The 26,767-nt window shown below is 33.8% G+C and overlaps 7 protein-coding genes and 1 pseudogene across 8 annotated transcripts; 5 read left to right on the plus strand and 3 right to left on the minus strand.

Annotated features, from left to right (window-relative positions):
* Window positions 1-1,182: 1,182 nt before the first annotated feature.
* LOC108809856 (60S acidic ribosomal protein P2-3) lies at window positions 1,183-1,717 on the minus strand. Its single transcript, XM_018581992.2, has one exon. It carries the CDS (start codon window positions 1,648-1,650, stop codon window positions 1,306-1,308), a length of 345 nt encoding a protein of 114 aa, XP_018437494.1. The 5' UTR covers window positions 1,651-1,717; the 3' UTR covers window positions 1,183-1,305.
* A 761-nt stretch (window positions 1,718-2,478) lies between these two features.
* On the plus strand, window positions 2,479-3,466 carry LOC108807938 (transcription factor MYB35-like; annotated as a pseudogene).
* Window positions 3,467-4,647: 1,181 nt separating this feature from the next.
* LOC108809875 (CLAVATA3/ESR (CLE)-related protein 25) lies at window positions 4,648-6,069 on the plus strand. 2 transcript variants are annotated; one of them, XM_018582011.2, is made up of 3 exons: window positions 4,648-5,078; window positions 5,434-5,493; window positions 5,620-6,069. In XM_018582011.2, the coding sequence occupies exons 1-2, from the start codon at window positions 4,810-4,812 to the stop codon at window positions 5,468-5,470; spliced, it is 306 nt and encodes a 101-aa protein (XP_018437513.1). In that variant the 5' UTR covers window positions 4,648-4,809; the 3' UTR covers window positions 5,471-5,493; window positions 5,620-6,069. The 2 variants fall into 2 exon arrangements, with proteins under 2 accessions (XP_018437513.1, XP_018437512.1); XM_018582010.2 differs by having other exon boundaries at window positions 4,654-5,078; window positions 5,434-5,498.
* A 446-nt stretch (window positions 6,070-6,515) lies between these two features.
* On the minus strand, window positions 6,516-8,684 carry LOC108813484 (inactive LRR receptor-like serine/threonine-protein kinase BIR2). Its single transcript, XM_018586055.2, has one exon. The coding sequence runs from the start codon at window positions 8,563-8,565 to the stop codon at window positions 6,721-6,723; it is 1,845 nt and encodes a 614-aa protein (XP_018441557.2). The 5' UTR covers window positions 8,566-8,684; the 3' UTR covers window positions 6,516-6,720.
* A 3,699-nt stretch (window positions 8,685-12,383) lies between these two features.
* On the plus strand, window positions 12,384-13,299 carry LOC108809978 (uncharacterized). The gene has a single exon (XM_018582111.2). It carries the CDS (start codon window positions 12,510-12,512, stop codon window positions 13,158-13,160), a length of 651 nt encoding a protein of 216 aa, XP_018437613.1. The 5' UTR covers window positions 12,384-12,509; the 3' UTR covers window positions 13,161-13,299.
* Window positions 13,300-19,180: 5,881 nt separating this feature from the next.
* LOC108807940 (F-box protein At3g28330-like) lies at window positions 19,181-20,538 on the plus strand (the record flags this gene model as incomplete). Its single annotated transcript, XM_056987027.1, has 1 exon — window positions 19,181-20,538. A coding segment is annotated over one exon (1,329 nt), but the record flags the coding sequence as incomplete, so codon positions are not given.
* Window positions 20,539-21,694: 1,156 nt separating this feature from the next.
* Window positions 21,695-22,976, plus strand: LOC108807941 (F-box protein At3g28330-like). Its single transcript, XM_018580161.1, has 2 exons — window positions 21,695-22,000; window positions 22,143-22,976. Exons 1-2 carry the CDS (start codon window positions 21,695-21,697, stop codon window positions 22,974-22,976), a joined length of 1,140 nt encoding a protein of 379 aa, XP_018435663.1.
* Window positions 22,977-24,450: 1,474 nt separating this feature from the next.
* On the minus strand, window positions 24,451-25,627 carry LOC108806428 (peroxidase 31-like). The gene has a single exon (XM_056987533.1). The coding sequence runs from the start codon at window positions 25,545-25,547 to the stop codon at window positions 24,579-24,581; it is 969 nt and encodes a 322-aa protein (XP_056843513.1). The 5' UTR covers window positions 25,548-25,627; the 3' UTR covers window positions 24,451-24,578.
* Between the last annotated feature and the right edge of the window lie 1,140 nt (window positions 25,628-26,767).

The raw sequence follows: 26,767 nt of genomic DNA on the forward strand, positions 1-26,767 counted from the left end.
AAATAACACCACTATATTTGATAAAATTTAATGGTAATTTTAAATATTTTTTGCTATTTATTTTATTATATTAAAACAATATTTTGATTATTTTATAAAAAAAACTAAAAATATAACAAAACAAAAATCTAAAAACCAAAATCAAAAGCTGAAAACCAAAAATTAAAACCTAAAAGTTAAAAACCAAAAACAAAAATCTAAAACCAAAATCTAAATAACAAAAACTAAAACTAAAAACTATTGGAAACAATCATCATCTAGACCAATCTGAAATATCATTAAACCAAAACGAGAATTCCAAATGTGTTCAATAGTTATCTCCCATCTCACACGAAATTGAGGTATAAAAGGCTTATTAAAATTTTGATAAAAAAAGGCTTATTAATTAATTAAAAAAGGCTTATTAAGAACAAAATCAAAAACCCCAAATAATAAGCGACTGGTGTAAGCATAGATAGACCCTATCAACAGCAAATGTCAAAACCTTGAACCTTCCCAGTTCCCATAATACAGTCTAACAAGAGAGCTTCAAAATCTGCAGAAACAAGAGCAGCTCCAAAGAATCTCTCAATAACAGCGTCAGGATAAGTTTCACAGTTAGTTGTAGCAATAAAAAAGCTTAAGTGGCAGTGAGGAAAAAAATTGTCTAAAACTTGATGTACTAAATATAAATCCTTGCAATTCACTATCGGTGACCTTTGAATTGAATTCCCTACTGCAATGAGCTCCCAAAATGCCTTGGTACATCGTCCATGTGAGCATCAGGCAGCAGGTCCTGAAAGGAACCTGATGTTTTCGAAATTGCCGAGTGCAGTAATGGAATGATGCTGGCAGAGGGCAGAAGTTTCCGTCTCTTGGCGCATATAGAATAGTCGGATTCATAATGATGTATCCTAAACAATTAGATGGGTTGTTGTCTATTACTTAACTTAGAGGTCTTGGTAAACTTATATTCGTCTCTGCTACACGAAAACCTCTACATAGCATAAACAATCGGATTAAAATCTACATTAGGTTATAAAATTGCTCGAATGTATTTATCTTAGCCACATAAAACACAAACCATCCAAGGCCTTATACTAAAACCATTTTATCAAAGAGATAATCTTTTAGCACAGATGCACTGGTTAAAGTGTTTGTGTTCAATTTTCAAACAGAAACCATTAAACACACACACAACCATAACTGCGTAACATAAGATAGATCTATTAACGATAGATTTAAAGTCTTTAATAATCCTTAAAAAAAGGACGATCCAAGAAAGAAAGAAACTAAAACATCATCAGATCTCTGTCATAAACTAAATCAATCGAAAAGACTCATCATGCCACCATCATCCGACTCCTCCTTCTCTTCCTCAACCTTCTTCGTCTCCGCCGCTGGCTCAGCCGCCTTCCCTTCGTCTCCTCCTGCTCCACCAGCCACCATAGCAACACCTCCACCACCACCAGACGAAAGCGCCCCCATCTTCTCCCTCCCGGCCGCGATCAGCTCCGTCACGTCGTGGTCCTTCACCAGAGAAAAGAACAGATCCGTCTTCTTCTCGTCGAACTCGGCGCCGACGGAGTCGAAGATGCTCTTCACGTCATCCTTGGTCGGCTTCTCGTTTCCGGCGAGCTTCGCGAGGAGAAAAGCAGCGATCACCTTCATCTTTTTGGACCTCTTGTAAAGTTTTTTTACTTGACTGCTAGGGTTTGTGAGGGGGCCCTTGGAAATCGTGTATTTAAAGGGGTTTTGATAGTGCCTCTCCCCATAATGAGGAGGTGATTTTTTAGGGTTTCCTTTCCGTACGTACGCTACACGAAACCGAGCCCAATATGGGCCTTTACTGGGCTTTTATGTTTGCCCATTAATGAAGATAAAGATTTTTTTTTTTGGTAAACAACCTGTTAGCAGAAGCTGTGGTTTAATAATCTGAATCAGTTTGTGTGTTTTGTTTCGTTGCAATAAGTTATATGATGTATTCTCTAAGGTTTAGTCTTACTTTTGTATTTACTTTACCAATTAGACAGACTAGTCCTCTCTGTTAAGACATAAGTAAAATCAAACTCTTTTAAGAAAAAAAAAATCATGATTATATGTTGCTCATCTTCTGAATAAGCTTTTGATTTTATGTTCAGTTTTGAGAGCAAACTTAATAAAAGTCAGTTTATTTTATCATCAACCTCAAGCAAGAAACACATGATATGCATTCTATAGTGCATGTAGATGCCATGATAGTCGTCTAATATACGTCATGCACTTGGGAAGCTCTATATTTCTTATGAAAGTGTAACAATCATGCAATTACCGTTTAATTAGGAGCCTTCCAAGGCATGAACTCCTCACCTTCTGTTTCTCTCTCAGAGCTATTGCATTGCATCATTCTATTTCCACAAAGAATATACTTTCAGACACATTTCTCAGTTTCATCTTCTCTCTTTTGTCTGAACTGAATAACCAAAAAAATGGGAAGGCCTCCATGTTGTGACAAATCCAATGCCAAGAAAGGTCTCTGGACCGCAGAAGAAGACGCTAAAACCGGTTTAAGAAGAGGCCGATGAAAATGGTGATAGATCCTGTGACTCATAAACCGGTTACTCAGGTCCTTTCAGAGTTCAGATACATTAGTGGCCATGGAAACTCGTCTGAACCTTTTGTCAGCAACTTCAAAAACAGAACCATTTAACAAATCTGTACACATATACAATCTAACTCATCTTGGGAAATGATCAGGAACACAACAAGCCATGAGAGTTATTACAACTCGATCCTCTCCTATGATCCTTACTAATCCCACTTCATTGCATTTCTCTAGCCATTCAAATCACCTGGTCAGTGGAGGAGCCACATCTTCATGTTCTTCCTCATCGTCTTCTCCTAGTATCAACCAAGGGGATCAAGCACCGGTTACTACATTTTGCTTGAGTGATTATCTCCTCTCGGACACAAGTAGTTGGATCCTCAGCTACTAGAAACCTCACTTTTGAGCAGAAGGAAAACTTCAACAGCCAAGCTGAGTCCAGCTGTAAGAACATTGCTACCAATGCATCTGGAACGTGCTACTCAGAGAGCTCCTTTGTGGATGAAATATTGGATAAGGACCAAGAGATGGTGCCAGAGTTTCCTCAACTCTTGAATGATTTCCTCAAGAGATGTTGTTGTTTCTTCTCTTGTAGCTTAAACTCAACGGTCTATGATGTTCAAGAACTATTCCATCTGCTTTTTTCTTCTCTCTTTATGAGACATCTGGCAATATATGGACCAAAATGGGCTCAAAAGCCAATAAAATCTTAAAGCCATAATGAAAACTCAACAATCTTAGAGCAATATATCTGTTAAAGGCAATGAACAGAGGCTAGGATTGAAGAGCTTGTTTTGTTCCAACGTTTGAATACTAGAGTAAGTTGTTCTATGTGCAAGAAAAAATTGTAGCTACTCTTCTGGCTGTTACATCTCAAATACTTTGATTCGTAGCTTTTGCTTCTGTAATGTGATACAAGCTCATTTCCGTTACTTGCTGTCACATATTTTTAGTGTCTCGTTTGATATGTTTGCAGGTTCTTTTGTACATCAATCGCCATTTTGTTTGTTGCCAAGTCCTAAGATGGAAACATCTCGCAGTGATAAAATTGTGTATGTGAAGCAGAACTACAGTTGTGCATACTTTTAAATATGATGTCAATTGTTGTCAACAGAGTTTTTTTCCTTATTTCCATGTCACATGGCTTCCTTTGATGCTCTTAAGTCTGAGAGAGAAACTTGCTACACACAACTTTTATATATATGAATGATGTACATAAATAACTATCCTAAGCATTTCTTCTAACTATATATGAATGATGTACATCAATCTTTCTTCCTTTATTTCTAATTCATTCTACTTTGGTAACCAACTCTTACAAACAGCATGCAATTTGAAATCTCTAGTGGGATGTCTTTGCTCACACAATCACTGTAAGAATCAAATACTAGAAGGACACCATCATGATCTTGTGTAAGGTCCCTAACTAATATAGGGGAAACATATATATAGTAAGAAACTTGTGGGGTCATGTCTGTTTAAACTTTGGCTTTACTATTTACAAGACTAGCTTCTCTTTCCCACCAAGGCCAAAAGAAAGTTTGCTTGTGACATAGAAAACAAACTGGCTCCATCTTCCCTAGCTGTCAATCAGATATGGAATGTTTTCTTTCCAATCTTGATATATTTCTGAATCTCACTCATTTCTTGTAAATATTGTAGTTTAAGTTTATAATTTCATCTGCTCTGAGGTATTGTGTAGTACGGAATACTTAGCAAGGAAGAATACTGCAGCTTTAGCTCCTTTTCATATATTTGTTTCTTACTACTTATGCACTGTTACATTCTTAATTAATTTTCTTATTGTTTTGAAGAAACATCCAAGTGACTTAAAGATAGTGGTAAGGAAAGTAGTAGGCTTACTAATTAATACTCAAGTCACAAAAGGGTACACTGTCATATGCTTTATAATGGCTTAAAATATATGTAGTTAGGGGAGCTTGCGAGGTCCCCAATGGTTTGCAGCATGAAAACTCACAAATCAAAGCAAATAAAAAAGGTACAGACCGGGCCCATATGTTACATAAAGATATGTTTTTCCTTAACTTTCTCTTCTTCTTGCTTCCTTTTTTTTTTCTCTCTACGTGGACACCAACCTATGTATGTTTTTTGCTTTTGTGTGCTTCATTTTTAAATAGACCCAATCACGGATCTGTCTTTCCAAGGTTTACAAAAGCAACCTAAATGCTTGTTCTGTCTATATCTCTCTCTCTATTTATGTGACAGTCACTTCACCAAAATCATGGATGTTCTGCTCAGTTTATTCTTGGGTCTGGTTGCTCAGCTGTAGGGACATAAGTTGCAGTATGGGTGGAAATGGCATTATAGCTTTGGTTAGAGCTTTTGTGTCTCTTGTTATCATTGTGTTTCTTCTTGTTGGTATCTTGGCAAACGCTGCACCGAGTGTTCCATCAACAGAAAAGGTCAAGAGTTTGCGGTTTAGTGGTGAGGATGTGAATCTGTTTCATGTGAGCAACCGAAAAGTTCCAAATGGAGCTGATCCTATCCACAACAGGTTAGTGGTATAAACATTTTCTTATTTGAGTTTGGTATCAGAGATCAAGTATTCTGAGGATATTGTTTATACAAGAAAACTAATCTTCTAATATTAGTTTTTTTTTGTTGAATTCAAGATTTTCTTGGATGTAGTTTACACATATACCGATAATCACTGGTTTCCATAAAGATTGTTAGCATGTTGAATTCTTGGTCTCTGTGTCTCTAGAAATCAGATAATGTTATGATGTTTTAGTAGAAACTTCTTTCTCTAATTTCTATGCTTTAAGAGAACTAAAGGCACCACTTTAGCTAAAGTTATACTGCAGAAAACTCAACTTTACTGAGCTTTTGTTTCTAAACTCTCTCTTCAGGAAAGCAGAAACTTCGAGACGGCCACCACGAGTATGATCTAGCTCCAATATATACGACGTGTATGGTAGTGTGCAGACTTTTTATATAGATAATTTATATCATTACAGTGTTAATCTCTTTTGGGCTTCTTTCATTTTTTTTTTTTTTTTTTTTTTTTCATTTTGAGTTCCTCTTACCATTTTCAGATAACATAGTGGATGATAACTTCAGATTCACGTCAAGAAGCTACTTTTTTCTTCTGGGGCAGTCCATATCTTCAGATTCAGATATATGCTGTGAACTCATAGCTTGTGAAGCCATGCTCTGTTTTCCAAAGATGAAGTCTCTTCATGCTTTGTAGCATTTTGGAAGGTGAAGTCTTGCTCTCTTTTTCTTTTTGGAAACAATGTGTCTGGAGATTACAAACTTTTAAAAGTAAAAGTGTAGAGAGAACATTGATGCAGATATTAAGACTTTTTTAAGGACTTTGCAGGGTTTTTGTAATAAAATTTGTATTGATTATAGGCTTGTGTCTTTATCCAACTCTCATAGTTCTTTCTTTATTTTTGTCTTTTCTTTATTTAAGTTTAAAGTCTGCTTTTGTGTTTCCTCTGCTAAAGCAAACCATTAAACTAAATTGCTCTGTTTTCAAAAACTCATTTTCTCTCCTTAAATTACTGATTTATTAATAATATAATCTATGCTTTGTAATAGATCTCCACCACTACAACAACTAAGAGAGTCTCAATGATTTTGCCTCTTGTTAGAAGCTTGTCCTTTGTACAACTTTAGAATCACATCTATTAACATATTTTGGGTTCTTCTGAACTTTGAGAATCTGACAAAGTGAAAATACAAAAGGAGTGATGTATAGATGCAAAACCTCCCTTTTCTCTCTCTTTCTTGCATTCTTTAACTTCTTTTTTCAGGGTTTGTTGTTGACTGTATTGAGAAGCAGACCCTAAAGTAAAAGATTCTGCAGAGAAAACCCCCTCTTTATCCTGTTCTGCATGGGACATATATTCTACTTCTGCACGTTCCTTTAGGTTCTTAAAAGAACACACAAGTAAAAAGTTTGTTTTGTCACTCTTCAAAATACTAATTTGTTAAACACCAAAACAAACATAATATCTTTTTCAGAGACACAAGGGAAGACACTTAGCATATACACTTTGTTTTCTTTTACAATATAACATAAGTCTACAAATACATTTTTAGAAGCTTTATGGGAATGATGCATCATCTTCTAAGAAGTAGTACAAGATGCTATACACAAAATAATACCTCAAGATAAGAATTTTTAAACTTTAAACAGTCTCATTCTCTTCCGTGTTGAAAATCAAAGGGAAGTCTTCATCTTGTTCTGTAAACGAGTAACCTTGTTTCTCAGCCATAGCTCTAAGTGACTGATACGCCTTAAACATAGACCATCTCTCTTTAGGCCTTGAAGCCACACAGTTACAAGCAACCTCAACAAACTTAATAATCTCTTCATCACACCCTTTCCCTTTAATGTCTTCATCAATAGCATCAACCAGTCTCCCGGAGCTTTCAAGCTGTTTCACCCAATCAACCAAGCTCCCTTTAAAACCTTCCTTGCCAAGAGCTTTTACCCCTGTAGCCAGCTCCAAGAGGACAACACCAAGTCCATACACGTCACCTTTTAGCGAAGCTAGCATTGTGGTGGAATACTCTGGAGCTACATACCCAAACTCACCCAAGTCACCGGTCACGAAACTGCTCTCATTATTATCCGAAGGAACCATAAGCCTAGCAAGCCCTGAATCCACAATCCTCGCGTCGAAATCTTCATCAACAAGAATCACACTCGAACAAATGTTCTGGTGAAGTATCGAAGGCCTACATCCATGGTGAAGCCAAGCTAAACCCCTCGCAGCACCTAAACCGATCCTAAACCTCGTTAACCAATCCAACTCATCTCCTCCCTCCATCAAACTCTTCAGCGTACCGTTGGACATGTACTTATAAACAAGAAGCCTCTCCTCCTCCACGACGCAGAAGCCAAGAAGCGGCGCCAAGTTAGGGTGACGCAGCTCCCACAACCTATTCATCTCGTACCTAAACTCCTTCTCCCCGAGCTCACACTCGCTCAAATGCTTCACCGCAAGCGCGGACCCATCGGGAAGAACCGCCTTATACGTAGTCCCCGTCCTCGTCATGACGATCACGTTCTCGGAGCTGAATCCGTTAGTCGCGTACATCAAGTCCCCGAGCTTAACCTTAACCAAAGGTTTCTGAAACAAAGTAACCTGAACAAGTTTATGGCTGCTTAGCCTCCGCGCTAAGCTGCTGTTGTTGCTAGCTCCATCTTCGTTTGAACTACTTCTCTTCCTCGTATTGTAATAATAATAATACCACCAGACACCGAAAGCCAACAGCATCGACGCGGCTGCACCGAACACACCAGCTGCGATTATAATCGCGAGATTCTTCTTGCTCAGCCCTCCACAGGCGGAAGATAAAGGACGGCCGCAAAGACCTTTGTTCCCGCTAAAATCATCAGATGAGAACTTAGACGAGGAGGTGCTAAAGAAAGAAGGGATGCGACCTGTTAAGTCATTGTTGGAGACGGAGAAGGTGGCTAATCTCGCAAGAGAGGATAACTGAACCGGGATTTGACCGGTTAACCGGTTCTGAGAGAGGACAAGAGAGTTGACGAATCTACACTCGGATAAACTAGAGGGAATCTCACCGTTTAAGTCGTTGTTGGAGAGATCGAGAGAGACGAGAAAGGGTAGCCAAGTGCAGAGCTCTTTAGGGATGTTGCCGGAGAGACGATTGGCGGAGAGATCGAGCTTCTGGAGGCTCCCGCAGTACTGGAGAGAGTCGGGGATCCGACCGGATAAACCCATGTCTCGGAGCTCGAGGTTGATGACTCTGTTCTCCTGGTTGTTCCAGCAGGAGACGCCGACGAAGTTGCAGAGGAAGCCGAGTGTGGTGTTGGCGAAGTTCCATGATCTGAGGACGCCCTGAGGGTCGGTGAGTGAGGTTTGGATTCCTTTTAGGCATCTTATGTCGTCTTCGTCGGCTGACGTGGCGGGGGAGGGGAAACAGAGGAGGAAGATGATGATGATGATGATGAAGATCGGTAAAGGAAGAAGCTTTATGGGGTTTGAGACGATCTTCTCCATGGATGAAGAGTGTTTTTTGGATTGGAATTGAAAGTTTTTTTTTTTGGGTTAATCTGCCAATGGGAGTTGCTGCAGAGAGACAAGACGCGTTGAACGGTCGTCTCAAAAGAGATAGATAGATGCAGAGTAGTAGTCGTCGTCGACTTTGTTGTCTTTTTGTATTTTTTTCATCTAATGACCGGGAAAAAAATACTTAATTTTTTCGCTTTTATTTAGGTTTGAAAAGTAACGGTATTTCAAATGAAAAATTACAAAAACTTTGATTTTGTAATAAAGTATATGAATGTTCGAATAGTTTGTAAATGATATGGTTGTTTTTTGTTTTCTTGAGTTGACTTGGGATGTAGATTAATCATTATACATAACACCATCTTAATTAAATATTAAAAGGGTTTATGACTTCAAAATCAAGTATCCTCTCTCTCAAAAATATTTTATTAGAAAGAATTGTCTAAAAATGCCCAATATTTTGAATAGTTTTTAGTTGTGTCCTTTTATACATCAGCAAAGATTTCAATCTCAACCAACATATTTTTCAAGTAAGTTTCATATACATACCTAACTTTGTAATATTAAGAGATTCGAAACCTTAAGCCAGTCTATTATGGATAAAATGATAAATTGTGATATTCCTTGTCCGACCTCGAAAGCAGCTTTTTGCGAATATTAACTTTGCTTACAGTCAAAACGATATAAATTAAAAAAAAAGATTATAAACATCAACTTGGTAGAAATGCATAATGCATCTGTATCTTTGATAATCAATAGTTCAATACTATTACTGTATTTACATACGTGTGTGTTGTCACCGTTAGACCTTTTGGTGACAGCAAATTGGGTTCTAGTTCTACGTCTGTATGGGTTTGGTGTGGTCAAATGTACACTTTTAAATTCAACAAGTAGGAAATTTTCAATGATATTTTTAATAGTTTTTAACTAACATATATACCTATACATGAGTAACATGATCACAATTGCTCTGAAAATCAAACGACCATCCAAAAAACAAAATCTTAGCAAAATATTCTCTCCTCCAATGGCCTTCCTTTATTGACCAACCTCCTTTAAACTAGTTGTTGCTATCACTCAAGTGTTTTCATAGACCAGACACAAAACATATATTAGTTATTAAACTATTGTTTGCATAATATTCATAATTAAGAATATCTATTGAAATAATTTTCGTAAATAGTTGAATTAGATTGATAACCAGCTGGAAGCCTGAAAAATGTGTGTTCAAATAGTGAAATTGACCAAAAATGGCAAAAAGGCTATAATGGCTATTTAGTTGATAGTTCCATATCACCAATTCTAACATATTCTGAAGTTTTAAGGCCCATTGTCTTTTAAATAACCCAGCCTATTTGATGGAAATAGCCCAGCCCGAATGTATGTTACAGTTTTGGTTTTGTATGATCCCACAAGCTGGAGAAACCAAAGGCTTATAGTGAGTTGCATTGCATGTTGTGGACAAGGAAGAAGAAACGATCTCTGTTCAAAAGGTTGTTGTTGAACGTTTTGAATCCTACTCAAGAGGTTGTAGATACTTTTTTCTTGAATTATTCAGGTTGTAGTAAATACTTCTGATTATCTCTCAACATAAACTCTGTTCTGGATCTGGAACATAGCTCATTGATGTTGAACGTGAAATGATGAAAAACATTTTTTATATAACATATCGGCTGAAAATGTAATGAAAATCATTTTTACAGTTAGTGTTAGTACTTAGTACCAAAAAGAGAAACCATGTTCAGCTCCTTATATTTTAACTTCACCTTATTGTGACAACCCAATGTTCTTGAGTCATTTGTATATTTTTTTGACAAAAAAATAATAATTTAAAAATATAGATTTAATTTTTAGGTGGAATATGCAATCCACGGATAAATCCTTTTCTGAATATAAAAAACATAAATAATGGGTTCATATCTTCATGACCACATGTAGAGCTAAATGATTTGAATTTGGAACCAAAATTGCTATTGTGTCTTGGAAAGACGAGCAAACATGGGGCCACACTGCTGTGAAGGAATTAACAAGACAGAGCAGCAGGCGTGTAATTTGTTTTAATTATTGTTTTTGCAGGATTAATCGAAATAATCCTGATAGAGTATTATATTATTCAATATTTCAACTCAAAAATATTGTTTGGTTAAATAATCCCCAGTTTTTGCATAAACTATTCCACTCCCACCTCTTTGCTGAGCATCTCCAACCATGACATCAAATTTGGTATTAAAATTACATCAAATTTAGTGTTGAAATTACACCAAATTTGGTGTTTTGGTGTCAAACATTTTTTTATCATCTCTAATCATGACACCAAATCTTACACCAAAAATAATATTATATTATTTAATGTTTTCTGTTTTAATAATTTTTTATTTTTAATATTTGAAATTGATAAATAATTTTTTTATCACACTTTGATATTATGTTAATTAAATTTACGTAACTATACATTGATAAAATTTATTTACATTTATATGTTATGGTTTAACAATATTTTACATGTATTTAATTTACATAAAATACTATATTCAAAGTTACAAAACATTAATTATGAAAAGCACATAACATAACAATATATTTATTTTAATAAATTTTTATTAGTCAGTAATACATGTTAACTATATTATAAAATAAAATACAATATTTTAAATTTTGGATAATTTAATAGTATTAAATATAATTTAAATAAAAAATATAATCAATATTTTAAATAAAATAAAAGATAATAACCATTTAGTGATTTCTTATTTAAAATAGAATATAAATTTCTATGATATTTTATTTTATAACATAAACTATTATAATAATTTAGTGATTTTACTTGAAATAAAAATAAAAAATATTTAATTATGTAAAAATAATTTAAAAGTATAAATAATACTATGTATTATGTTTAATTACAAATTTGAAATGATTAATAATAATAATTGAAACAAATTTAAACTAACTAATAATAATAATTAAACTATATTATTAAATGAAAAACATAATAAAATATGTATATAAAATATTTGGTGTGATGAATAGTGTTACACCAAATTTGGTGTAACACTATTCAATCTACACCAAATTTGGTGAGATGGTGTAATTTTTGGTGTTTTATTGGAGATGAAATACACCAAATTTGGTGTTTTGGTATCCCATCGGAGATGGCCTAGCATGCAGTTCCCCATTGAACACATAACTTTGAGTAGCTAACACTTACCTGATTTTTCTGTTCACTATGAAAATATCAACTCTTCTTTTGCTTTGAAAAAGCTATCACACATTTAAGTTAAAGATGCATTAGTTTGTACGAAAGTCTTTTTTATTTGAATAAATTTAACATTCTTTAAAAAAAAAATATTAACCCAATAGGCAACAAACACTTTCATACTGGTAGACGGATTTTGTAAAGATAACAATCAGGGTTCAAAGTAATTCCACAACACTAAACATTGTACCCACACGAAAGTGAAATCATGTTTTGTGCTTCACTTAAGTACCTGAAAAAGAATCTATTGTATGTATCTATAATGATGTAAATTTGAATAATTAATTATAAACCAATTTATTTATCTTAAACATTAAGTTTGAAAAATCGTCTTTTGATGTGTAGATTAAATTAGCATATTTATAAAAAAGAAAAGACATTTATGTATAGTGGAAGTTGAAAATGATTGTTTTAAGGAAGAATGGTCCCAAGGAAAAGCAGAAAAAAACAGAGGAAATCAGAAAAGCCTGAGAAGAAAGTAATAATACAATGTCTGTAATAAAACTAGATATGAAGAGGGCATGCCTGTTCTTGTCTACTCCTCCTTCCTCTGCTTCTCCTTCTCCTGTCTTTTCATTTTGTTCTTTTTGTTCGCCATTTGCGTCTTTCACATATCGGACCCACCTTTAGGAATCTTGAAATATTTTCGTATAAGAGCCTCAGCTTCATCGATCAGAGGATGAAAGAAACAGACCATAGAAAGAAAGAGGGAGAAAAAGAGATAACGATGGAGATGAAGAGAGACCTTAGAGTGGAGGAAGAGAACATGTGTACGTCGTTGTTGACTGCATTTGTTGTTCTCTCAATGGCTTGTCTAAAACATTTCTACTCTGTATCTTATTTGATCGAGCAATGGCGTTCTTTGGTGTTTCTACTACTCAACGTCGTCCTCTTAGCCGTTTACTTCACATCGACTCGTCCTGGGTCCGGCGAGACTCGTCACGATTTCAAGACTCGTCGAGGAGGTACGTTGAGGATGATGCGAGAGAGGAAGAGTAAGAAGACCAAGAAGACAAGGGTAGTGGAGCCTAAAGAAGTGATCAAGAACTGTGTCCTGGAGGAGACGAAAAGGGTTTGTCCTGAAAAAGCTGTGAAAGATTGTTTGCTCCACAAGAATCTCGTAGATGAAAAAGAAAAAGAAGATGAATTTGAGCCAGGGAGGTTATCAAATGAGGAGCTGAACGAGAGAGTAGAGGCGTTCATCACAACGTTCAGACAACATTTGGTGCTCGATGCAAGAAGAGGTAGAGATAGAGAAACTAACCAGAAGATGAGAACAAAAGACTGTGACATTAGCTTTATAAGTCGGGAGGTCACTTGTTCTGTTTAAGAGTTCCTCTGCAAATTTTTTTTGTAACTGATGTAATGTCATAGGAGCATAAAGACTATATTGAAACATGTAGCTTCAGTATCTCTATAGGCTTTCACTAAAGTTGTTTAGAAATGAGAAAAAAATAGTTTATAGTCTAGTCTCCTTGAAGAAGTAAGCTTAAGACTTGCAAATTTTCTGATTGGCAATGTTGGCAGCTGCATCTCATCTGCAGCTCTCTTGATAAGTGAGAACTTACATCAGATAACATATCCTTGATAGCTTCTGAACTATCCTCTTTTTTTTTTTTGACATTCAGAATACCAAGAAAAAAAGTCTAACACCAGAATAGTCACCACTATGGCACTATATATTCATGTAGAAGATTCATTGAAGAGATAAATGTTGAAAGGATCCACATATGAGCCATGTCGAATCCACCAGATTTGGATGATATATTTAATCGATTCTAAGATTCAATTGCGAAATTGACTATAATTTTTGAGAAAAAAAAAGTTTAATCAAATTTTTTTTGATTCATTTAATATTTTTTAGTTTGTAAACAATTGTTGCCTTTAATTTAGAAGTACATAAAGATAGGATTAATACAATGATATTTTATGTTTACACTAGATGACTTCCCGTGATATCGCGGAATAATATTTAATCAAATACATTTACGATAAATAACTTATATATATATATATATATATATATATATATATATATATATATTTAAATTTATAATAATTTTGATAAATTTTTTTTTTGAAAAATCGAAAGTGAAATTTTTATTAGTTAATAATTGAAGAAAAATATTAAATTTATTTCATTACATTAATCATTATACATGTATCTCACAATTATGATAAAAATAAAAATTATAAAAAGAAACTACCATATAAGTTTTTTTTTTGTTTTTGAAACTGACTAACATATATATGTTTTAATATATATAATATTTTTGGATATATAATATAAATTCATTTTGGAATTTAACGAATATTAATCATCAATAATATTAGATTAATTTCAAAACATTACGAAATATAATATAGAGATTCCACTAAACATTCTCAAGATATTGGGGTGTTTGTTTGTTTGTTTTTATATTAAATACAATCTATTAATTAATAAAATAAGATTCTATATATTTGTAAATTCAGATAATTGAAGAAACTTCCAGATATGGATAATTTTGTTTGTTTTTAACTATATATTAATATTCTGATGAAGATAAAAATCATGTAACCTCAATCAAATACAATATTATTTCATTATAAAAAACTATAAATTAGCTAAAACAAGCTAATACATACTAAAACACTAAACCAAATATTTTATAAAGATATTATTTTAAACATTACCAAAAGTAGAATATATATTAATATTTAAAATTTTATCATAATCCTTATTTTACTTATTTAGTTAAGTTTAAAAATAATAATGTATATCACTGACTTATTAGTTTTTTGTTAAAGATGACTCATTAGTTAAAATAATTAAAAAATATGACAAAAAAGTAATTATTTAAAATTATAGAAAACACAAGATTGATAAGAGCATGAGTATTGGTGGTCGGTCTCTTAAGGCATCCCTTAATCGTGAAAAAGGGGAGAACCACGAAACACAATGACCGAGGGGAAAAAAGAGAGAAAATATCTTATATAAGAAATTTCCCTTGTACCAATCCCAAAAAAAAAAAAAAAATTCTTAAAGTACTTTCCTAATTAAGGTACTTGATCCAGTCCCACCACACCAATACTCATGCCCTAAGATCTTGATTTTGTTCAAGTGGTCTCTTGTTTTAGGTGCCTATTCTCTTTTGGATATTTGTGAATTATTCACCAAGTATTCTTAGATTTACGAATCCTTAGGAGGTGTTATTGGTTTGTGTATTTTAATGGATTTAGAAATGTAAACTAAATCAAGTGTTATTGGTTTTATGATTTTAAAATCTATATGCAAATCTAGTGTTATTGGTTTTATGATTTTAAAATAGATTTTGAAATCAAGTGTTATTCAGTAATAAAGATTTATTCAAGGATTTGATTTGAAACAATATTTGAATGGATTTGTAGGTGTTTTAATGTTCAAAATACAAAGGAACAAATACAATGGTAAACCTCGTTATTCTCCTCAGATTTGTAATATTGACTTTTTAAAAAATGCCCTAAACATTACAATTTATTTCCTGTTCACGGAGACATGAACCCACACCGCCTACAGATATAATCTTATTATATAAAGCTTGGTTCTTCAAAGTTACTAATTAACATGATTGTGACATGTGTCAAACTTTTTTTAAGATTGTTACATGTGTCAAAAATATGATATAATTCTTTTTAAAAGATATAAAAGAGATTAAGAAAAAAGAATATTCTCATTACAAAAATAGTCATTTAAAGTTCAATTTATGAATTAGAATTTTTAGAAAAGGAAAATTTACAAAATTACAATTTTTAAATTACATATTGTTAAAAATATTTGATAGTAATTTAATTGTATGTTAAACAGTTATGACAAAAAGCTACAAATATTTCACATCTATATTTACTTTTAATTTCCACATATTATTTTTACAAAACACAATGGTATTTATGTGAAATATTTTACATGAGTATTTTCTTTAAATATTAACATTTTTTTAATTTTATTAGTATATATATTTTTAATCATGAGATATTCTAACACAACTTCAAAACATTAAAAGGAAATTACTATCAAATAATATTTCTAAAAGAATATTATTAAGTAATTTTTAAATTTTCTTTTTTACTATTAAATAAATTTCAAAATTTGTTTTTTTTTTGTTTTTATTTTCTTAGTATATATTTTAATCATGAGATATTTTAAAATATGTCAGATTATTAAAAAAGGAAATTACTATTAAATAATATTTTGAAATTATATTTTATTTAAGATTTAAAAAATGGAAATTTACTATATAATTAATTTCACCAAAAATCGTTTTTATTTTCTTATATATTTATTTCAAATTCTGGAGTAGTTTAACAAAAAAAATAAAAGTTTTTTATAATTCTGTTTTTAAAGATATTAAAGAAATATAATTATAAAAGATAAATATTAACTTTCAAAGAAACAAATATTAAACAAAACCGAATTATAAAATCCAACAAGTACAATAAGTGATTTAATAAAAACTAACTATTAAATAAATAATATTCTTTTTAAAAAGTCTAAACTAAAGAAAATTGTAAAAATACTCTTATTAATTTCTTATAATTAACTAACTTTCCTTTTTGATATATAATTGTATGTTAAACAATTATGACAAAAAGCTACAAATATTTCACATCTATATTTAGGTTTAATTTCCACATATTATTTTTACAAGACACAATGGTATTTATGTGAAATATATTACATGAGTATTTTCTTTAAATTTCTTTATACAACTCAATTTTTTTTATCATCGTTGTTACATCTTATGATGCTAACATAATTTTTTTAATTATGAGATGGTTGTTGTACATGAGTATGTGTGAATATGATGAATATGTGTTTGTACATAGAAGACAAATATATAATTAACTAAACATAACTTTTTTTTATAAAAACCAATTTATGTGTATAAAACTCTTAATGAAAAACTAATTATAAAATAATTAATTTTCCTTTTCTAAAGTTCTAAATAAAATAAAAATGTAAAATTAATTTTTATTTTCTTATAACTAACTAACTTTCATTTTTAATATTTTTTTGTTAAAAAATTTATAAACCAAAAATAACTTCAAATATTTCACTCGATATCACTGTAACATGTGTCGATTAAAAAATTAGATCGTGAATGTATCAATAAAAATATGTCATTACATTAAAAATGTAAAAATAGTGATATTTAAGAAACAAAATTTGAAAATGGCAACTTTTAAAAATGGCAAAATAGTTAGTATTAACTTGAAATAATTATTTCATAGTAATTTTGTTTTTCTAAATCCTAGACAAAATATAATTGTAAATTATTATGTAATATTAGTTTTTTTCTAAAACCCTAAAACACTGTAAAATAATATTTGATAGTTTTTTTACTTTTTTCTTAAAACAAAATCCTAAACAAAAGAGATTTGTATCATATTTTTAAGTCATAACAAAAAGAAAACTGTAAATACTTATTTGATAAAAATCTTAATAGAGAATTTGATGATGAACATGGTACTAAAAATTATTAATTTAAAAAGAGGTGTAAAATTAGTATTGATATAAATTGTAAAAATAGTAATTTTAAAATTATTTATTAGTAACTAGAAATAATTATTTTATTTATTTATTTCTAAAATTCTAAAAAGAAGATAATTGTATAAGGTTATAAAATAGTAATTTTCTATTTCTAAAATCCTAATCAAAAATGTAAAAGAGTATTTAATATTAATTTTATTGTTTTAATAGAATATTTATAAAATAGAACATTTTTACATTTTTAAAAAAATATTCTAGCAAAATAAAATTTTAAAAACTTATTTAATAAAACATTAGATTAGTACATAAGAAAATGTATAATGTTATCATTTACTTGATTGGCGTTATTCGACTTTCAGTTTTTCTTATTTTTTATTCAAATTCTTATTTTGGATTGGGTTCAATTCAAAAATTTAGGTATAGTTTTTTTTTAATCCAAGTAGAAAGTTGATAACAATTCATCTATGTACCACTATTATAAAATACAAATTTTAACTTGAACTTATGTATGAAAATTATTTTTTAGTTATAAAATAAATCTCACACAACATATGCAAATCAATCATAAAACTATACTAAATAATTATTATTTTATGTTTTCTATTAAATTAAAACATCAAACAAAGCCGTTGCAACGCAACGGGCTCATATCTAGTAGAAAATAATTTCGAATACTAAAGACTCTGACTAGCAACATGGGAAATTGGACACAAAGCCAAAAGTTTTGACGTCAGCCGGAGCTCTGGCACCAAAGGAGCTTGAGACTTCACTTCTTGAATATCAGAAAGTCGACGCTGCGAAATCTCTTCGGAACTTGTTCCTTCAAATAAGTCACCAAAACTTATAAAACATAACGTAGTAGTGGCTTTTAGGAGGTCATATACTTAACTAAATTTATGTCGTTTGTGATTTTTGGTTAATAGGCCAATGCAGAGAAGAAAACAAACGAGGACGAGAAGACAATACCGGAAAAGATTCCGATTACTGAAGATCTGAAAACATCTTTGTCTGATGCAAAATCTCCAACTAAAGAGATCAAATCTCTGACAAAGGAGACAAAATCTCCAACTAAAGAGATAAAATATCCGACAAAGTAGACAAAATCTCCGTCAACAGAGACTCAATCTCTGACAACAGGGACAAAACCTCTAGTAACAGAGACTCAGTCTCCGGTAACTAAGAAAGATGTTCCGGCTGATGATCTTAAAGTCAGGAATGAAGAGACTGTTCGTGAAGAGAAAGTAATTGACGATGTGACTGTGAAAGAAACTGAAACAGAGGCAAAGACAGAGGAAGTCAAAAGAGAAGCAGAATGAAATAAGTTTTGAACCTTTGAAAGCTAATTTTACCAAAAAAAAAAGAAAAACCTTTGAAAGCTAGTTTCTGTCTTTTGCGTTCTTGATAGCAACATCAAGATTTTTTGTTTTTGTTTAGATTACGTTTGTTCTCTATTCCAAAATTCATTACATGAAATGCAACGTCAGTTTTCGTTTACATGATTCTTCAACTAAAATAAATTGTCAGCGAAAGATAATTGAAACGCCAAAGTCTAGCAAATCCATTTGGTTGATTTATATTAATCAACTTGCTTGATTTTGAAATTTATTTGAATTCTTATAAAATCCATTTATTTTGATAAAAAAAAAGGATTTACCAAAAATCTTCAAATCTATTAAAATTTCTAAATCAGTTAAAATACTAGAACGAATAACCCCCACATTGTTTATTTTATTTCAATAAGCACAGTCATATGTGGTAGACCTAAAGTCTGAAGCCCATTTCAGTTGAGATTTAATGATTGATAAGCTCAATTCTGACAATATATAAAATGATTATAACTTTATGGGAGTTACACCAACTTTATCGCAGATGCACACAAAAAAACCCTAATCCCATTGATGAAGAGACCAAACAATAGGGAGATGGATTTGCTCACAGAAGATCAATGGGCGATTATGTTATCAAGATTACCACTAATACCTATCCTGTTGACAAAGAGACCAAAGAATAGAGGAACGGAATCGATGCTAGAGGATCTGTATGCGCTTATACTAGCGAGGTTACCACTAAAAAACATAATCACTTTTAAACTGGTTTGTAAGCAATGGAAATCACTCGTTGAGTCTCCTTTTGTCCGCGATCTTTTTACATCTCTGAACCAAAACTCGTACGCTTCTTCATGGTCGTTCATGTGTAGAGGCTGCGAGACAGAAACCCTGGCTCACTTCGGATCCGACAACTGGTGTCTTACACGCTCTCTCGGTTCTTACATCTCGTCTTTTCTAGCCGAAAAGTTCGATAACCGACAAGGTAGAGTCGTGGCTTACACCGATGTTGGATTGATATTGATTTACGTAGTGACGAACCAATCTTTTTACGTAGCTAATCCTGTCTCAAGGCAGTGCGTAGAGATCCTTCCTCATATTCATGCAATGGAACGTTTTTGGATATTGGGGATTGTGACACGAACTGAGAACGAGGTCGTTTTGGGTTACAAAGTTGTTTTGTTAAACAACTTTACTAGTTTCTTGATATATTCATCTGAGACCGGTTCATGGAGTCTTGAAACCGTTAGTTTTCCTTTCATTTTCATCGCTCAGGAGTTTAACAATCCCATTAGCTTGAACGGAAAGCTTCACTGGCTCGCTCACAATCCGGAGTATAAAGATTTTCTTGTATCATTCGATTTCTACGCAAATGGTGACAACAAGGATTCTGATAGATGTCGCGTTACGCCTTTCCCTGACTTGGACAAAACTACGAAATTCAAAAGAGCTTGCACAACTTGTCAAGGGTTTCTCATGTACATTAACATAGTCTCTATAGCCAAAGTTGATAAGCTGTGTGTATGGAGGCTAGAGAGGGAAGGATGGCAACTAGTATCTGAAATATCTACTGGTTTTATAACGACTGGTTTTGATTATATTCCGTTGGGGATGAACCCTTTTGATGATAAACTAGTGTACTTTTGGAGGGGAAACATGCAGGGCCAAGATTTGTTGTCTATTAACTTACACAATGGGGAGTTTATAGTCCACGAAGAGCTGGAACGTAGCAGCGACGGTCGCGTTCTGAGTTCCGTTGGTGGTCCGAGAGAGATAGAATACATAAGGGAATCATATTATTCCTCGTTCGTTCTCCCAAGGTGGCTGCATCCTTTCCCGAACTAGGTGCGAGTTTAGATGTAATATATATTATAAAAGAGTTAGCTGTTTTTTTTCTTCTTCTTGATAATTACTGTTGTTTCCTTATGCAAGAGGAAGAAGTTGTAGGATTGTGTTTACTACTACTATCCATTGTAGTGAAAACTCTTATCAGTGAATCTTGTAACTTGTTTTGCTGGCAAAACCCAACTGGGGAAGTTGTATTATTTAGAGAAAACTTTGAACTGGACCTCCATTCTTAAAGCATCTTTCAAAAGAAGACCTTTACAAGTATCGTTTAAGATCATCAACCGGCATAAACTTCTGGATTCGGCCCCCAACTTTTTGCTCGTTCCTACCAGTTTTTAGCAGTCAGTAAAATTTGATAAGTTGATGATTTGTTAACAATTCAACATAAGAAGAAGAAAACTTTTGTATCTACATCTAGTAAAAAATTTTTTTGATAGGTCTCCAGGTATATCTTCAGGTCTTCTACTTCAGTTGTAGACTTTCTTGCTCTTTGAGTTTTTTAATAGAAGTTTGGTGCATAAGAAAGACTATCTATGTTAGTAAAGTGTATTTACTTTTTTTGGGTCATGCACATCCATTTAGAACTAATGAATTAAGTGTGGTTTAGGTAGAGTAGTGAAATGATGGTTGAATTTAATTGATTTGCAATATAGTGTGAGTAAGATCAAATACGAAAATAAATCATACGATGATTATAAGATTAGTAAACAAGACTTTCTAAATTTAAAATTATTGCACCGCTTATCAAACGGAATGGATCTCATAAACCGAGTGAACAGATGTAGATGTGTGCACTCAGCCCATTACAACACTCTTAAAATTAAAACCCATAATAGTATATGCTAGGTAAATTTTTATTTTTCAATACGCAATACACAGAAAGTGGGTTGATCTTTCATTAAGACAACAAGCATGAAAGAAGCAAATCTCAATTTAACCACGTGGTATATTGGTGTGATATATCATATATGCAAAAGAAAATGTAAACTAAAAAGTGTAAAGATAACTACTACCAAACAATATTAACCATATATTGTTGGAAAAAAAAACTTGTTGGGTCCTTTATCAATATTAAAAACTTGTTGGAAAAAAAAAACTACTACCAAACATATACATATATACACAAATTAACCATTAGTCATGGGAAAAGAGTAAAACCCTAATCCCAAAAACGCAAGAAATATGAAGAAGTTGAGTTTCTTCACAGAGGATCTATGGGCTATTATACTTGCGAGATTACCACTAGTAACCATCACCACTTCAAAACTAGTATGCAAGCAATGGAAGTCCATCATCGAATCATCGTTTTTCAGACAGATTTTTCTGTCTCATCATCAAAACTCGCACTCTTCATGGTCTCTCATGTGCAGAAATCAACCACCGGAAGAAGTCGTGTCTTACTACGGATGCAAAGTTTGGGGACTTCAACGATCTCTTGCCTCTTACGTCTCCTCTTTCATAGCCGCGAGATTAGAAGCGAAGAATAAAGTAACTAGACTTTGGCATCGTATACAAAACTATAGAGTCTTGGCTTACACCGATATAGGATTGATTTCTACTCTACGTCACGACGTACCCTGCGGATCAAACCAATTACATAGCTAACCCTATTTCAAAACAACGTATCAAGATTCCTACTCCACCTACTTGGCTTCTAGGGTTTGAAACAGAGAAATCATTGCTTCGTGAGGTATTTTGGTTCGTTGAATCAGATGTATTCAGACAGGCTGGACTTGTCACGAGAACTAAAGACGGTGTCGTTTTAGGTTTCAAAGTTGTTCTGGTCAGAACAAGATCCAAGAACACTGAATGTTCTTTAACGTTCATTATATATTCATCAGAGACAGGCTTGTGGAGTAAAATTCTCCACTCTCCTCTCCCTTTGATTAGCCTGGATCTTCTTGAACCGGCGGTAAGCTTGAGCGGGAACCTTCACTGGTTAGGCCTCAATCTTGACCATCAAGAAGTTGTTGTGTCCTACGATTTCTACGGTTCTGATCATCAGTGCCGAGTTATACCGTTCCCTGATTTGGAAAAAGAACCCAAGTTCATAAGATCGTGCACAACTTCCGGAGGTAGTCTCATGTATATGAACATATTCTCCGAAAGCGTGTACCACAAGCTAATTGTATGGAAGCTAATGGACCGCGAATGGCAACTAGTATCTGCACTGATGGGTTTCGATTATCTTCCCCTGGCGATAAACCCTTTTGATGGTAATACATTGTACATGTGGAGGGCGATGCAAGATTCTTTGGCATCCATTAACTTGCGCAATGGGAGTTTTGAGCTTCACAATGAGCTGGAACGTAGCAGGGATGGTCGGACTCTGAGCTCTGTAGAATACAATCGAGAGATGGTCACAATGGAATACCTATCACAATCATGTTTTGCGATGTTTGTTCTTCCACGGTGGTTGTATCGAATCCCTAGCCCGCCACACCATGTTGACAAGAGTTTATAGATATTCCTAGAGGCTTCACTTGGTTTTAACTTTTGCTATTGCCTTATTACTGTTGATCTCTATCCAAAAAATAAATAAGAACTGGATGGTTTACAACTAGCTAGGTATACTTTGCTTATCACTTAGTTAATCTAAAAGATATTTTCTTATTACTAAGTTCATTGAAAAATACTCTACTTTTTCGTATCCATGAAGCAAATACGACGTAAACAGAATGTTACTACATAAACATAGAAACAACAGAGTGAAAAATAATAGAACGGAGTAGTGTATAATACTGCTTATTTTAGGGAGAAACTTTGCTATATACAAATAGGAATACTCATCCCGTAGGTAAAAAAAACTAACTCGGAAAGTATTTTGTTTTAGAGAAATATTCAAAAACCCACTTCAACCTTAAAGTATCCTTAACATCAGAAAACGCCACGAACTTCTGGAACCCCAACTGTTTGCTCTATCCGACCAGCTTTCAACTGTCAGTAAGATCTGGACAAAGGGGCAGTTAAGTTCCGGAGAACATATAATTAAGTCATGTTTCCAATACAACTTACCTTGTTTCTCCACATGGTTAGAATCTTTCTTGGTCATGATCCTTAGCTTAGCTCTTAGGTAAATCTTATCGTAGGGCTCGACATCAGCCGCGCAACGACATATAGTGACCAAGAGTTACCTTGTCCTTCTCCATCGCCGCTTGGATATACTTTCAAAGCCCTGAGAGTTGCAAATATTTTATTGTTTCAATCCATGACACAAACCACTTGTGAGGAACTCACCAGTTTTTTCCGCCGATGGTGAACTCATCCGATACATGGAACTGTTTGTCTTGTGATGAGAAGCTGGTGAGTGCCCACTTGTGAAATCTATTATGCAAATTCTCAGTGAAGGAGAATACTTCCCATTTGTTAAAAAACAAGAAGACAGATCATGTGTTTAGCATCTTTGCTAGAAACCAAGTCTTGGAAAATATGCATAGAGCGTTTTAGAGGGATATTGATGTTCTCTCGTAATGACTTTTGCTAATTGTTTTGTTTCGTCTTTTCATGAGATTTGTGTATCCGGGTAATGTATAGGTGTGCTGGTAAGCCTGCTATACTATAATTATGTAGGATAAGTTGAAACACACCCAAAAGAAAAAGAGTTTTCATCAACACACAAAAATACATTTACTAATTTCATAGCAAGAAATTGAAATGTAACACCAATGTTTTCATCAACACATTTGTATCTGAGGCGCCTCAATTATATAAATCAGATCATCATCATCACATATGTCCTTCCTACATGCCTCTATCTCCGGAGACATGATCAATTACTAAACTACCACTAATGATCCAACAAACCCAAAACTAATTCGTTCAGGTTTGTTTACTCTCACTGAACCAGAATCATTTCTAAACCGTACGACCTGAACACTCAAATGCAGAAATTCATACTGAATCCCTTCACCAAAGTTTGAACTTTTTGTTTGTACGAAAGTAAAACGATCATCCATATAAATCATAGGTGTTTTACATTGTAGAGGAAAAACATGAGCAATTTACTCAGATGATTTCACACTCTCAAATCTCTCACATTTTTGTCCCCAAAACAAAAAAATTAAACTCAGTTAACCTCGTCGCACCTTCGCCGGATCTCTCCCCGTCGACCAGTCTGTACACCGTAAAGACTCAACTTTTGCATAGCGTTAGCAAAGTCTTTAAAGAACCGATCTTGATCTCTAGCGTAAAGATCAACAAAAGGTCGGGTTCTCGGGTCTGAGTACAACCCGTGATCCGACTCAAGTAGCCCAAGACCCTTGGGGATATTTTGGTAATACATATTATCGAACTTGTTCGGAGTATTAATGTCGTTGAAGACAGACAACGTCGGGTCTTTCGGGTAATTAGAACAAGCTTTCGTCAACGCGACAGCGAATCTCGGGTTATACCCGGTACTGTTCCGGCCCACCAAGCCCACAAACTCTTTACAATGGGAGAATCCGATGGAGTGGGCTCCACTGAGAGCGACCATTTCCTGAACGGAGAAGCCTCTGGACTCGAACTGGCGAATGGTCTTGGAGATCGGAGACGACGGGAGAGGGAGGAGGTCGGCGAGGAGGGAGGCTTTTGAGATGCGCGAGTCGCGGCGGCCGAGGAAGACCGGGTAGTGAGGACCGCCGACGGTGACGAGTAGGTCGCGAGTGGCGGCGGAGATGATGTCGGAGCAGGAGACGGTGTTGGGGCAGGCGAGCTCGAGGGCGGTTTTGGCTCTGACGACGGCGTCGAAGCCGTCGCCGGGGAGGGAGAGGTTGATCGGGGAGTCGCGCTCGGCGGAGTTGAAGGCGGTGGAGGAGATGAGGATGGAGGCGTCGCAGCCGTTGGGGAAGCAGTCGTGGAAGAAGAGGCGGAGGACGGCGGCGGCGGTGGTCGGGTTCGTGATCTGTTTGGTGGAGATTGTGTCGCGGACTATGTCGTGGAAGCGAGGGCATGATTTGGAGTAGAAGTCGGTGGTTAGGCGAGGTTCGGCGGTGGAGGCGAGGAGAGTGAAGAGGAAGAAGAAGAAGAAGAGGGAGAGAGATTTGAGTTCCGCCATTGTTAGAGAAATGAGATTTTGTGGAGCTAGAGAGAGAGAGAGAGAGAGAGTGAGGTAGAGGAAGCGCTTGTGATTATAATAGAAAGGAGGAGGAAGATGAAGAAAGTGGGAGGGAGAGTGTAGGCCACGCGCCGATGTCTGGTTCACCAATCACGGGTATGTGTGTCAAAACCTCGGTATGAGATTGAGGATCCGGTTCACTTATTACGTTGGTTATTACATTACGGGAAAACCTCCCATTCTTAACTTTTTTTTTTTTGAACATTACTTTTTTTTAAAGGAATTTTTGAACATTACCCATTGAAGATTGATGCAAAAAATCTATATTTTACATTTTGACATTTTATGTATTTAATTTTAAAATACATATTAAAAGTTATATATTTAATTATGTGTGAGAATCAGAATTTGGCATAGTTCAATAATAAATGCTTTGGAAAATGTTCAAAACAAAATAAACTTATAAATAAAACATTTAAAATGTATTAACATGTTAAAATATCAACAAAATTTGTGAGACACAAATCGGAATTAATCAAATGAAATAACAGCAAAATACAACTGTAATGGTCCAAAATTATCATAAGATATCGATAGCGAAGAAACTCACAATATGCTTCTGCCTCTCTTTTCTTCGATATCTATATAAAAACATATTTATAATACTACGTATTGTTTAAATTAAGCAGATACATATATTGAAGAAACTAAGAGATCAATACATACTACTATTTAATGTAGTTTCAGGCATAATTTGTGACGCTGATGGGATGATAATGAGTTTGGTAATAATATATCAAGATGATGTGATAATGAGAAATACATGCAAATGACTTGATGTATCCAAGAAACCAGGTCTTCTTTAAATGTGACAAAGATGACAGGGTTATGGTGAGTTATTGTCAGTAGTCGTGATTAGGGAATGAATGATGAACTTATTGAGACCATTTGCTCATTCGTCAGCTATTTGGCATGGTTTAAGGTGGCCACACATAACGAAATGCTTAATTAGATAACACAGGTTGAATGTAATCTTATTTAGTAAGTTGTTTGAATCTTAGTAAGATCTTTACATTGGAATTTTGAAAGCGTAATACATTGGAATCCGTTACTATTGTTAACTATCGGGCTCTTGATAGGTTGATTCTAGAATCCTAAATTTTGCATGTAAGTTTACTCTAGAAGACGACTTATTCAAAGAAAGATAAATTCAAGGATAA

The sequence above is a fragment of the Raphanus sativus genome, chromosome 6 (genome assembly GCF_000801105.2).
Source record: "Raphanus sativus cultivar WK10039 chromosome 6, ASM80110v3, whole genome shotgun sequence".
NCBI lineage: Eukaryota > Viridiplantae > Streptophyta > Magnoliopsida > Brassicales > Brassicaceae > Raphanus > Raphanus sativus.

Excerpts from the sequence above, each read along its gene's own strand:
- LOC108807941 (XM_018580161.1), top strand. The coding sequence starts at position 21,695 with ATGAAGAAGTTGAGTTTCTTCACAGAGGATCTATGGGCTATTATACTT. Across the intron at positions 22,001-22,142 it reads GATTAGAAGCGAAGAATAAA|ATTCCTACTCCACCTACTTG; the intron begins GTAACTAGACTT and ends CAACGTATCAAG.
- LOC108809978 (XM_018582111.2), top strand. The coding sequence starts at position 12,510 with ATGAAAGAAACAGACCATAGAAAGAAAGAGGGAGAAAAAGAGATAACG.
- LOC108813484 (XM_018586055.2), bottom strand. The coding sequence starts at position 8,565 with ATGGAGAAGATCGTCTCAAACCCCATAAAGCTTCTTCCTTTACCGATC.
- LOC108809856 (XM_018581992.2), bottom strand. The coding sequence starts at position 1,650 with ATGAAGGTGATCGCTGCTTTTCTCCTCGCGAAGCTCGCCGGAAACGAG.
- LOC108806428 (XM_056987533.1), bottom strand. The coding sequence starts at position 25,547 with ATGGCGGAACTCAAATCTCTCTCCCTCTTCTTCTTCTTCTTCCTCTTC.
- LOC108809875 (XM_018582011.2), top strand. The coding sequence starts at position 4,810 with ATGTTCTGCTCAGTTTATTCTTGGGTCTGGTTGCTCAGCTGTAGGGAC. Across the intron at positions 5,079-5,433 it reads GCTGATCCTATCCACAACAG|GAAAGCAGAAACTTCGAGAC; the intron begins GTTAGTGGTATA and ends CTCTCTCTTCAG.